Source organism: Sapajus apella, unplaced genomic scaffold (assembly GCF_009761245.1).
Source record: "Sapajus apella isolate SASKATOON/1434 unplaced genomic scaffold, GSC_monkey_1.0 scaffold10, whole genome shotgun sequence".
Lineage (NCBI taxonomy): Eukaryota > Metazoa > Chordata > Mammalia > Primates > Cebidae > Sapajus > Sapajus apella.
Genome location: NW_022436950.1, coordinates 32495357 through 32509113, shown reverse-complemented (window position 1 = coordinate 32509113; position 13757 = coordinate 32495357). Strand labels below are relative to the sequence as shown.

General features: G+C 38.5%; 1 protein-coding gene across 1 annotated transcript in view; it reads right to left on the bottom strand.

The window, feature by feature from the left end:
- Positions 1 to 12303, bottom strand: part of DYTN (dystrotelin) — a 66255-nt gene extending 53952 nt beyond the window's left edge. The window contains exons 1-5 of the mRNA XM_032278803.1: positions 12285 to 12303; positions 6410 to 6523; positions 3225 to 3426; positions 1383 to 1468; positions 423 to 523 (exon numbers count right to left, since the gene is read on the bottom strand). Of these exons, the coding sequence (XP_032134694.1) occupies positions 423 to 523; positions 1383 to 1468; positions 3225 to 3426; positions 6410 to 6523; positions 12285 to 12303 (522 nt within the window). The remainder of the gene's footprint in view (positions 1 to 422; positions 524 to 1382; positions 1469 to 3224; positions 3427 to 6409; positions 6524 to 12284) is intronic.
- Positions 12304 to 13757: the final 1454 nt, after the last annotated feature.

Below are 13757 nucleotides of genomic sequence, written 5' to 3'. Positions count from 1 at the left end.
AGGTATAAGGAGTGTAAGGAAAAATTATGCACTTTGGAATAAGCAAAAGAGACCTCTGGATATGTTTTCAGTGGTAATTATCTGTACCTATAGAGAAATACATCAGTCTTTGCTAGGCTATTTTACAACTCCATAGAGAGTAGAGTTAACAGGTAGTAAACTTACAGCAATGCAAATAATTATTATCTATAGGCGCCATTAACTTTAGCTTCATGAGTGTGAGTATAGCTCATAACCTTCTACTACAACCTGATGAGCATAAGTTAAGTTATACTCAAGTAACAGCAGTGGCTATGGAGGAGGGAGCTTGCATGGAGATCGATATAAAGGTAAAATTGACACTGGAGACATCAGATTCTTTAATAATAAATGTGGCTAATTAACTGAAAGAAAAGTGCAGTTCTTAAGTATTAGAGATTTACCTGCTGTAGATCTGCTAGTAGTTTTCTCAAAACCCTTCGAGTCATGCGTGTCCCAGAATCATAACCTCCCCTGCTATTTTCTGCATAGAGCTGAAAAAGAGCTAGACATGTAGAAGGAAAAATCTTTAAATTGAATACTTGGAATGCATCTTTGAAGAGTACTTGCTATGAAGTAACAGTCTCTTTGTGGTTACGAAGGGAAAGAGAAGGGAAAGTTACGCTCTTGATTATTGGCTCGCTATTTTGAAGGCCTTCCAAACTATGTTTTTTATAATAACCATAATTTGATAACTAATGAAAATCCATTCACATTTCAACACCTTGATCATTTAGTGCATCTATGATGAAGATCATGAGGTTAGTAAAAGGAAATGTGAGGATCCTCCCAGTCTTCAAACCCATAATAATTACGGGTGTCTGGATAATCCCTAAACAAATAAATATCAAGAACAACCAAGAAACAATTAGGAAGTGTAAATTTTTAAAAAATTCCAGGGCCGGGCGTGGTGGCTCAAGCCTGTAATCCCAGCACTTTGGGAGGCCAAGGCGGGTGGATCACGAGGTCAAGAGATCGAGACCATCCTGGTCAACATGGTGAAACCCCATCTCTACTAAAAATACAAAAAATGAGCTGGGCATGGTGGTGCATGCCTGTAATCCCAGCTACTCAGGAGGCTGAGGCAGGAGAATTGCCTGAACCCAGGAGGCGGAGGTTGCGGTGAGACGAGATCGCGCCATTGCACTCCAGCCTGGGTAACATGAGTGAAACTCCGTCTCAAAAAAAAAAAAAAAAAAAAAAATTCCAAATTCTTCAAATCTTAAATATTTTTCTTCAATAAACACACGAGTCATGCTGAGTACATGCTGAAGAAGAAGGTCTTGTGACAGGGATATAGGATAACAGGTTGGGGATTTGGGGCTCACTGCACTTTAGGACATGCATAGTCCTCTGTGTGTTACCTCGGTATTTTGTAAGAGGGCTGTCTCCTGAGAGGGTTATCAGGGCAGCGGCCGCAGGCATAAGCTGGAGAAAACCTGTTTCTGTGCTGCACAGTGACAAAATACAGAGACAAGAATGAAAAGGTCAGCGTTACCTTTGGTGTCATGGATTATCTAAACCATAACTATTAATGGGCATTGCTGATATGGTGTTATAAGTTGTAGCTTTTCATGGCCTCTTATCCTACACCTAGAATTTAGCAGAACAGAGCACTGAATTAACTTATTTCACCAGTCATTTATTTGTTCATGCAGTCCTTCCAAAATTTCTATTTGATGCCTCCTCTGTGCTAAGCCCTGTACTAGGCACCAGGGATGTAGGGGTATACCCTGTCTTCGTGGAGCAGGTAGCATCACTTCCTCAGGCCTCAGTTGCCTAGAAACCAAGCAACAGAGACAAGGGAGGACCAAAAGGCAGCAAAGGAGCAAATATTTATGCAAAAGAAAAATCTAGTTCACAGGATCTCAGAGCCTAATCATCCTTGCCCACTTGCTGTCCAGTTTACAAACCTACTAAACAATTTATTGAAGGCAGGAAGATTGTTGGAGACAGGCACAGATAATAGAAATGACAATCAGGTTGGACGTGGTAGCTCATGCCTGAAATCTCAGCACTTTGGGAAGCTGAGGAGGGCAGATCACTTGAGGTCAAGAGATCGAGACCATCCTGGCCAACATAGTAAAACCCCTGTCTCTAATAAAAACACAAAAATTCACGGGTCTGGTTGCATGCATGTGCCTATAATCCCAGCTACTCGGGGGGCTGAGGCAGGAGAATTGCTTGAACCCAGGAGGCGGAGGTTGCAGTGAGTCGAAATCACAGCCACTGCACTCCAGCCTGGCAGCAGAGCAAGATAACGTCTCAAAAAACAAAAAACAAAAAACAAAAAAAAAAAAGAAAAGAAAGAAAAAGAAAAGAAATGACAGTCAAAAGCTTAATGTTTAAGGAAGCTGAAATGAAAAAATAACTTGAGAATGGGTTTAAATATTGTTTGGGCAGTTAAAAAAAATTAAAAAGAAAACTGGAAAAGAAAATAACCACAAGGAATTTGCCCAGTGGTTAAAATGGTGCTTGCCTCTGGGAGGCAGGCTGATGGGTAATAATGTATTTCTTTTTCTTTACTTTTTTCCTCTACTTTTCCAAATGTTTGAGTTCACTATGATTTTTGAAAAGTTTATTCTAAAGGAAGAAGTCTACTGAGTCGAGGATAGGTAAGGTCAACCAAACTGAGGAGGGGGCAGAGGAATTGAAACCTTACAGTTTAAAAAACACACCCACCCCTACCACATACCAGCAGAACTATTGGCTTGAGAGCATATGTAATTGGTCCTTTGACATAGTCTAAACTGGTTTATAGGTTACCCATCCATGCACAGAATTTTCAACCTTATTCTAGCTAAAAAAAAAGAAAAAGAAAGAAAGAAGAAATTGATAGTCATTTACAAAGAAATGAGCAAAGAAGCTAGCATTAACAAGAGTGTCATTTTTCACATATATATATAGAATTATAAACACCCTAGCAAGAGGTTCGTATGTTTCTCTAGAGTAGGAATGAATTTGTATAAAGGAAAGAATGATGTGGCATTTCCCCCCTCTTTTTGCTATCCGTGGGTCATTTATATTCATAAAACTGAATAGGCATTTACTCCTGTGTTCCACTCCTGAGGAATAAATTTGTGAAAAATGAACAAAGGCTTCTTATATACCAAACCTCAAGCAAATGTTAGACAGCACCAAATGGTAAATGACCACTGGCCACTAACATTGCCTTTGAGGTCACATCGTGACGTCCACACACTCACCTGTTGTACATTGTCGTGAGAAGGCTCAGAGTGAGTTCCGAAGCTCTGGGATGTACCTGTCCGGGATTTTCCTCCCTGGCTTTCTGAAACAGCTCTTGGAGTGCCTGTGAAAGCTGCTGCACAGAGAGGGAACACTTGCGAGCTTCCCAGAAACTTGGACGCAGTAGGACCTGCTGAATCAGGGAGCTGTCAATCAAGTCCACTGTAGGAAGCAAATGAAGAATTGAGCCTTATTTTCTGATGGGAACAAAAGGCTTCAAATGAAGCAAATGTCATTTAGTGTTTTATAATTAAGACTGCCTTTTTATAGTAGTTATTTTCTTTTACAGGGAATGAAATATGACCATTATTTGGACATGTATCCCTTGTGTATAATTCAGGCGTTGCTATTCTAGCGATTCATTTGATTTTGGAAAAGTGCATCTGTTAGTAAAGCATAGTTATAACATTATTACCAGTACAGTTTCTAGGGTGTTGTTTTATAGAAAGAAGTTAAAAAAGGAAGTGAGAAACGAAAAATAAGATTTCCAAGAAAGTTATGACACTGTGGTGAAAAGTTGGGGGAAACATTTTTATACTCTTCATTAAGTGGATTGAATAAATTTACCTTTCATGTTCAAATATAGTTTTTCTTGTCTGCAGCCCAGCTTCAGAAGCAATATGGTGTGTTAAAAAGCAATTGCCATAGTTAAATAAAAAACAGTGATCTTTGTAAAAGAGCAGTTACTCTTCCATAAAGATCTTTAGGCTAAAGAGATTGAGAATTCAGCAACTCAGTAATATCAATTTTTAAAAGCTTGGTCCCATCAGTATTACTATCTAGAGAGGACACTTAATAAAACTAGAGCTGCTTACAAAAAATAATGCTTTATTTCTTATACTGAATATTTTTTAACCACCTTCTCCTAAAATTTTTACAAGGCAATGAATAGAAACAAGAATGTAATAGAGCTAACCCCATAGCTTCTTGCAGAGAGAGGATGACAGACAAAATTAATAAACAGCCACTTGCACCATCTGAAAGGTGAGGATGTCAAGAGCGCCAAGAGCTCCTGGCATTTAAAACTCTTCAGTCTGTGAAACCATAAAACCCTGGGTTTCTCTCTACTTCATAAATCAACCTCAGATAAGAAATCTAGCAAGTATAATAAAAATTTTTATTTGTTCTCTGATATTGCTTTTAAGGGGAGAGTCTAAGGAACAGAGGAGCAAGTTTCAGGGATGTGACTTAAATAAGAACCTGGCTGCAGGTGGTGAAGGTTGTAAACTCTTTTATCATTAAAACCTGTCACCTCGGCCACGCATTCTGAACACAGGCCGATTTCATCTCCTGCTGAGAGTCTATATTACACCAAACCAGATAATAGTGGTGTCCATTAATCTCACTGCAAGATTTGTACAGCGATGTGTTCCAGATCTTGCTATTTGGAGCTTGTTATACTTTATCTTGGTGTTTGGGACTTTTCTGTTTTAAATTTTTGTTTGGTTATCTTTTCTCGGCAACATTTTTCAACCACGGATTTTGTGTATTGTTAATGTTTCCCAGGAGTATTATTTATATTCACTGTTCCTGATGCCAGAGATAACAAAAAGTTCAAAAATGTGCATCCTTAAATTACACTCTGGTACATACTTGGGCATTCATGATGGGGACATGTGAAAAATTGCTGTTAACTTTCTTTAATGGGAGAAATTCTCCAGGAAAATAGCGTCATTGGTAGTAAATTTTTAGCCTTTCATTTGTTTCTGGAATAATAAATAATACAATACTTATACATGAGTTTATCTAGAGAAGTAAGCTACATAAAATTGTTTTTAAAACCAAAAATTTATTTTTCAAAGCAACCTGATACAGAAACATGGTATGAGGCTGGGTGTGGTGGCTGACACCTGTAATCCTGTCACTTTGGGAGGCCAAAGTGGGGGGATCAGTTGAGCTCAGGAGTTCAAGACCAGCCTCTGCAATGTGGCAAAACCCTGTGTCTACTAAAAATACAAAAATTGGCAAGGTGTGGTGGCTTGTACCTGTGGTCCTAGCTACTAGGACGGTTGAGGTGGCAGGATGGTTTCAGCCTGGGAGGCAGATGCTGTAGTGAGCTGAGATCCCACCACTGCACTCCAGCCTGGGTGACAAAGTGAGACCCTAACTCACACACACACACACACGCACACACACACGGAAACACAGTATGGGAAATAGAGAAGGATGGAGTTGTTCTTATTGAGGATATGGTCTTTGAATCTTCCTGCCTTGCCTGAACCTCCTCTTCCGACCTGGCTAATTCCTTTGTGCTCTACCCTACATCCACATATATTTTGTGAAACCGAATTTGAAAAGCACTGCCCTGTATAACTTTTTAGGCAGAGGGAAAAATATTTAAAATGTCAGCCTTCAGTAGAAATGTCATATATATAACATAACTTCTTTTAGATCTGATATGATAAATTCCAGAAATCATTTTACATGAAGTGATTTTTCTTTAGTGCAATGAGAAATCAATAACTTTAGATATGCTGAATGCCTGGTGTTTTTCATAGCTTGGACCCAGTTTATTTCACCTTGGAAATTTTTCACAGAATAAATGTTTTTACCATATTATGCCTAGATAACAGTATGAGAAAAGAAAAGAAAACCATACATTCAATCAGACATAAATTTAATGCAAAAGGAACAGTTCTCAGGGAATTCTTGAGATTGTTTTAAAATTCATGATCCATGGGTTGTTTATTCATTTGCACCTACTTTTGCATGTTCGTATATAGATTACAGGTACAACTTGAAAACACAAATCTTAGGTGGTAGATGAAATTTTATATTTTTAACTTAAATCTATGGGTACAGATTTGAAACTACTTTTTTTTGTAATTTTATTTTGTATCCATATCGGTATCCTGAAAAGAAAACCAAAAACATTTTCTAGAAGAAACCAAGTAGAAAAAATATTTAAAAAATTAAAAAAACACAATTATTTTCTATCGCTCATCAGAAAACTACACATGGTTTGAATGCACATGATGTCTTTCCATCCCTCCATCTTCTCTGTCACGAATGAGCTAAATGCACAAGTCCAGACTTCCGGAATCCAGCAGTCAGCTGCATGGAGGAGTGTTTGTTTTCTCTATGAATTTTACATCACACATCAAGCTCAGATTATTTCAAATATTTCAGGAGAGCCTATACTTACACTGGCACAGAGTTTGCACTGATCGTAATTTGAAGGCTGTTCTATAAATGGAATTCTCAATACTACTAAGAGCATCTGTAAAGAAAACATAAAATATTATGAATAAATTACTCTCTCATTATATAAATCCCACATCCTGGAAGGAAATCCTAGGGATCATGTAACCTTACTTTATTTTGCAGGTGAGAAATTAAGGTTTAGAGTTCCTTTTTTCTTTCTGTAAATAAATAATAATAGGCTTAGATTATTCTAGGGCTACAGGTGAACCAAGTTCACCTTCTCAGTCCACCAAAAAGTGGGGAATACTCCATCTGTCAACTTTTTACATAAAATGTCAATGGCCTTTGAAATAAACAGGATTTTTTAAAAACTATGTAGAATATAAATTCAAGTTTGCAAATACATTCTAGTTAGATGTGGACACATTTATTTATGCATAAATGAAAAAGACCCCAAAGCTATCCATCTACTCTTACATTTAGCCAATATTTTTTGAGTCCTTACTGTATGGCCCTGGCATGATTCTAGGCCCCTTGAAATATAGCAATCAACTAAACAGATGAAGATGGCCACTCTCGTGAAGATTAACTTCTAGTACCATCTACCAAATTGTTAACAGAGAATATCTTTGGGTGCTTTAATTGTTAGTGTTCATGGTTATTTTCTCTCTACTCAATATTATCTAAGTTTTCTATAAAAAGTATATGTTATTTTTATAATCAGAAAAATAATTATTAATATACCTTCTTTTGAGAATACCACCACCAATAGCATTACAACAATAGTGGGCATTCCTGAGCCCTTCTAGGCACTGAGTGTGTGTTTGCCCATTTCACGGTGCGGAGGAGAGGAGCGCACTCTGGAGCCAGCCATACTTCGTTCTATTCCTTTTTCCTTAAAATTAGTTACTTTTGATCTTCAGCTTCTTCATCAAGATAAATGGGAATTATAATACATTCCTCAAGGAGTATTTGCACATTTTAAATAAGAAAATGTAGGCAATATATTTCCTAAATTATCTTACTTCCCTTAAGGACCCATGATTTTAAATTTTTTCCATTGATCCTCCAAATTTGATTTTTTTTTAATTTAAGAGACTGTAACAACATTACAACAGAGCTTTTCATTGCTTAAGACTGAAATGATCAATCTTCATATCTAGAAAAAACAAAAACTACAGAGTAGATCTCCCCATTTAGTCATATTACCTTTAATACTATTCAATAAAGCTATATAAGATCATACACATTAATAGCTTAGTTTGTTTTAGACAGTTAAAATGACCTGTTCTAACCTATTATTATTGGTATAAACCAGCGGACCTGAAAGTATGGCTCCTGGACCAGCAGTAGCAGCAACATCGTCTGGGAACTTGGGAGAAAAACCATTTCTAACAAAACTCTAAGAAGTCTTCGATGTTAGGATCTAGGGGTGAGAATCTAGGGGGCAACCTAAGTCTTAGCAGGCCCAGGGGTAAATCTGATGCAAAGGAAAGTTTGAAAACTATGGATATAAAGGGAATTTATTGCTTCTGCTTTTTATGACTAGTTTGATTATTGGAGGTCTTTGTGACAGCAGTTTCAGGGGGTCATGGGGGTCAAAATCAAATTGCAGAGGAGTGAGCACTGAGTATAAGGTAAGGAGAAACATAAAACCAGGCAACTTTTTCAAGATCTTTAATGTGAAGGGAAGACAAGAGAGCCACAGCTAGAACAACACATAAAATCAAAGTTGGTTTTCAAAGGCAGGAGAGATTCCAGAGTCCACCCAGCAACCATTTTTCTTTCTTCAGGTGAACCACCTCCCCTAATCTGAGTACATGAAATTCCAGTAGTGTCAACTGCAACTCTCTCACTTCCATGTAGGCAAGTGGTCCAGGCCCAGCCCATCAGTGAGAGCGCCATCACACTCACCAGAGGTGGGCACATACCAAAGTCAGGCAAGTAATGGGCCAATGAAACTGGATTCAAGGACTCTTGGTTCAAGTTATCAGGGAAGCAGACTTTTTTTTTTCTGGACTTGAATTTGGAATTGTAGATTGGAGCAGCAATCACTCTCTTGTCAAGTTGTGTAGCTTGAGAATGAAATCAGCTCACAAGGGTGAGCAGAGATAAACTTGGAGATGGAGAGAAATCACTTCCTGGTGACAATGTCCCAGCCCAGGAAAGCTAGTCCTGCCTAGGGCTATTTGATTTATTTTCATTTGTTTTAATTGACAAATATTGCATATATTTATTGTGTACAACATGCTTTAAAATATATATAACACTTTGGGAGGCCGAGGCAGGGGGATCACGAGGTCAAGAGATCGAGACCATCCTGGTCAACATGGTGAAACCCCGTCTCCACTAAAAATACAAAAATTAGCTGGGCATGGTGGCGTGTGCCTGTAATCCCAGCTACTCAGGAGGCTGAGGCAGGAGAATTGCCTGAACCCAGGAGGCGGAGGTTGCGGTGAGCCGAGACCGTGCCAGTCTGGGTAACAAGAGCAAAACTCCGTCTCAAAAAAAAAAAAAAATATATATATATATATATATATATATGACTTATGGAATGGCTACATTGAACTAATTAACATATACATTATCTCACATATTGATTTTTGGTGGTAAGAATACTTAAAATCTATTCTCTTAGCAATTTTCAAAATATACTACATTGTTATTAACCATAGTCACCATGCTGTACAGTAGATCTCTTGATTGGGTTATTAATTTTATAAGGTAACACAGCCTTTTTGAGCTAAGTTTTCTGCCACAATCACTGAAATATGGCCAACTGCTCCCATCGCTGCGGTAGAGAGAGGGAGGAAAATGTACGGGTGAAGGAATTAGCTTTGTTAAGAAGCCATCTCTTATTCCCTGAGAGGAAGCATAAAAGGAGATGATGATAGGGCTGGGGAAATGGGCTGAGAGCTTCTGTTTTCTTTGTAAAGTTGAGGGCATGTTCAGGCACTTAGAGTTAGGAGGAGGTGGTGGAGTAGAAAACTTGAGGAATGGTGAAGATTTGGACTGGTTACAGTGAAGAGTGAAAGAGGAAACCAGTCACAAACTTTGGAAAAGAACTTTCAAGCCATAGTGCATCTCCAGTATTTCCCGTGACAAAAAATTCCAATTAAATAGAGTTTACACCCAGAACCGCTCATTCTGAGGCAAGGATTTCACACACAAGCAAGCTCTGAGGACAAGACTTACTTGTGTTTATGAGGCCCAGAGGAAGAAGCCTTGAGGAAAATGAAGCAACGTTCAAATGTAATGTCAGCTGATCCACAAAAAACTCAGGCAATGAGGAGTTAGGCTGTGCTGGGGAGTTTTGCGACTAGAAACACAGCCAGGTCTCCAGCCTTGAAACAGGCCCTGGGCAAAAATGAAACCAGGAACTGCTTGGTGTATTTCTTTGATTCAAATGTATGTGGCAAGACAATTTGCTGGTGACATTCAGTTTTGTCTTGTTCTTGCAGCAAGGGGAGAATTTAAAGAATGGAAAGGCGATGTGCCTGTGTCCATCCTGTAAGTCTAAGCTGTTCTAACTCCTTTGGGAGATCTCACAGTGTCTTTGTGTTTAAGGGCCACTGTTGAAATCAACTCAACTCAGGCCTTTTTATGAAAGTATGGACAGGCCCATGAAAGAATTAATCTGGAATTTTCCTGGAGGTGGGAAGAGGCAGATGCCTGGATGGGAAGTTGGGAGATGTCTTACTGGGAGGTGTTTCCAGGGCTGCCCTTCCTAGCAGACCCCTGAGTGGAGGAATGGCTGCATGGTATAGCCAGGGAGATCAGCCACATGTGTGACAAGGACTTCGGTGTCCAGTCTTGACATGGAGTCCCATGTCTTCAAGTGGAACCCAAAGCCAGAAGCAGAGAGCATCACAAGTGGTGGTCACAGTGGACTTCAGTCTGGGGCTTGACCAGAGGTTCAAGGTAGCAGCCTTAGGGCTTTCTGTTTGTCTCCCAGGGATGGTTCCCTCCCAAACTTAACTCAGCCTAAATTTCGTATCAAGGTACGGTGACTTGATTTTGATATGCGAAATGATGTTTCTTGCCCTTGAGTGTTGTGGGGTAAAGTCCTAGCTGTTACACATAAGATACTGAGTACTAAGCACTGTGTGGAGGCACAGAGGGGGTTACGGTGCTGAACCAGGACAGAGCCTTCCTGAAGGAGCATGGGCATGCTACAGGCCTCTCTCTGAATGTATACTGATCAACAATCAGCATATGATCATGATTTGATTTAAAAATGTTCAGTTTTCAGACAAGACGCCAATGTTAGAGAATGGGAGATGTCAGAAACACCTCTGTCCTATGTCTGGAGAAAGGAAACAAATTGAGAGAAGGTATAGTAGGGTGGAAATAATTTGCAACAGTGTAATGCCCAACATTTCTTTCCTCTGGAAATTGGCCAGTGTTTGTGCCCTGGTTCCTCTCAGATTCACCAAGCAGATACAGAGAATCAGCAAACAAGGGGCCTCTGCAAGTTCCCAGATGCTGCTGTTGGTGGAGGAGTGACTCTGTAGCTGCTCTACCATCTGGCCATCACTCTCCTGTCAAGTTCTGCTTTGCAGCGTCATCTGATGAAGCTATACAGCATAACATGGCAAGCTGTGATACAGTGCAATGTGGAAAATGAATGAGCAGCCCAGGTGATCCAACACCAGACCCATTTCCTCAAGGCTAACTTTTACACTTTTTTTCTGATGACGGAAAAAAAAAAAAAAATCAAGAGAAGAAGAAATTACCAAATGTATCATGCCCAAGGCTACGAACAATGTAGTTTCAGAAGCTTAAAGAAATAGTAACAGAAGCTACATGTGTTCTTGTTCATGGAAGCAATATGATTGAGAAATATCTTTTGATCAGGATTCTTGGTTTTGCTTAGCTACAGCAATATATTTATTTTCCACTGATACTAAGGTGGATGTAATACAATTCTTTCAAATGTCCATCATCTAGTTTGATGATCCAAAATTGATGCTTTAGGCCAGTGGTCCTCAGAGTGTGGTCCGAGGGAGCAGCATCAGATCACCTGGGAACCTGTTAGAAACGCACATTCTGGACTCTCCTCCAGACCCACTGAATCACAAACTTAGCAGCATATTAACAAACTTGGGCGATTCTGATGCATGCTAATTTTGAGACACACTGCTTCAGAAAAAGAAAATTGTGAGCTGAATGGACTCTCTACTGTTTTGTGTAACGTGTTAATATGAGAGTCCATATTTGGAAAACCCAAAGGTATTGGAATCATTTATAATGTTGTTTTAGATAAATAACTAGGGATCATACACAATTTCGTATCAAACAAGTAAGATAACAATGTAGATTCTGGTTAGCGGAATAAAGCTGCAAATAGATCCAGCAATAGAAATGCCACAGATCTGTTTTCAGTCTAACTTGGCATTCAGTGATGTTAGAAGAAAAGGGAACTAGTTTCTTCATATCCATTTATCAAATTTTCATATGGTAACAGCTGTGAGACCTTTCTCCCAACTTTGGAACCACACGGTACTGTTAAATTACCCATGACATTAAAATATATATAATCATGTCATTTTAATAGTAAACTATGAGTATAAATAAAACTAAAATAATAGTTTTTGTATTTTTGAATAGCAATTAAAATGCAATTATGTTGACATCAAGATTTTCATTCGATTATTTTTGGTGCTTTCGAGACAATAGACCAAATGCTCTTCAGTACAGGGTGGCTTTCTGTTTAGAAAAGAGAGAAAGCCACTTTAATCAAATAACAGTTTCTTTTTCAGCCAGTAAATTGCCAAATGTTTACTCTTTTTCAAATCAGAGGTCTGAAAATATAACATCTGTGTCTAATTTTTCTGTTTGCAAACTATACTCAGAAACTTGACAATAATGCTCACCTTGTTTATCTGGATCCATTTCACAAATTTCCTGGAATGACAGATGGCAAGTCGATCCCTGTAAGTAGAAATGAACCAGTATTTTAAGCAGAAGGTTTTGCAGCAGAGTAATGAGGCCAGGGGAACAAAAAGGCAACCAAACAAATCATTGCAGTCACCTGTGGAAAGTGACTGCAAGGCGTTCGGGAAGACTGAAATAGCTTGGAAGGAAAAAAACAAAACAAAACAGAGAAATGTAGACGTAGAGGCTCCCGATACTGGCCACGCTTCTCAGAAAACTGAGAACAGCTCCTGAAACTAATACTGTGATGACTTAGAGCCTTTGAGGCATTATAATTTTAAGAGTGGACTGTATTCTTACTTTAAGACGATATCAATTTACTTGAATTTTAAGAACAAACTTTGAAGCTCCCAATACTTAAATTTTTAATGACACTATGCTAAATAATTCTACATATTAAATTTCTGATGAAAGCTATCAATTCGTCACATATGTGTATATGTATACATAGGATTCTGTTAATAGTTTATTTTTAAAAGAGTAGTCAATTAGCTACCTTTGTTAATTGTTTCATGTTGCAACTATTGTTCAAACAACACACAAACACACATACACGAGGGGCTTGTGGAAAATGTATGTTATGAAGAAACTAGGCAAGGATTTCAAAAATTTTTTTGTACCGAAATAAACTCACACTAACATGTTGAAGCATGTCTGAACAGGATTTAGTTTGAAGCAGTAAGAAGGGTATCAGTTTGAAAATAGCCATTAGAGCAACATTAATTCTACTAAAATCGAAGCAAGAGCAAATATCAAATGTATGGTGACGCGTGGGTAGAAGAATAGTGAAATCATTGATGCTTTTCAAAAAGTTTATGGGGACAATGCCCCAAATAAATCAGTAGTTTACACCAATGAATACTATGCAGCTGTATAAAGAACAAGATCATGTTCTTTGCAGGGACATGGGTGGAGCTGGAAGCCCTTATCCTCAGCAAACTAATGCAGGAACATAAAACAAAGACTGTATGTTTTCACTTATAAGTGGGAGCTGAATAATGCGAACACATGGACACAGGGAGGGGAACAACACACAATGGGGCCTGTTGGGGGTGCAGGAAGAGGGAGAGCATCAGGATAAATAGCTAATGCATGCAGGGCTTAACACCCAGGTGATGGGCTGATATGTGCAGCAAACCACCATGGCACATGTTTACCTGTATAACAAACCTGCACATGCTACACATGTATCCCAGTATTAAAGTAAAATTAAATAAAAGAAAAAAGCAATCAGTAGTTTACAGAGGTATAACTCATTTTGAGAAGGGATGAGGTAATGTAGAAGATGAAGCCCATAGCAACAGATTATCCACATTAATTTCCAAGGAAAAAAATGAACTTTTTTCTTTTAAAAAAGTAAATGCTGTAATTGAAGAGGAAAAACAATTAATGGAAGAAACAATAGCCAACTC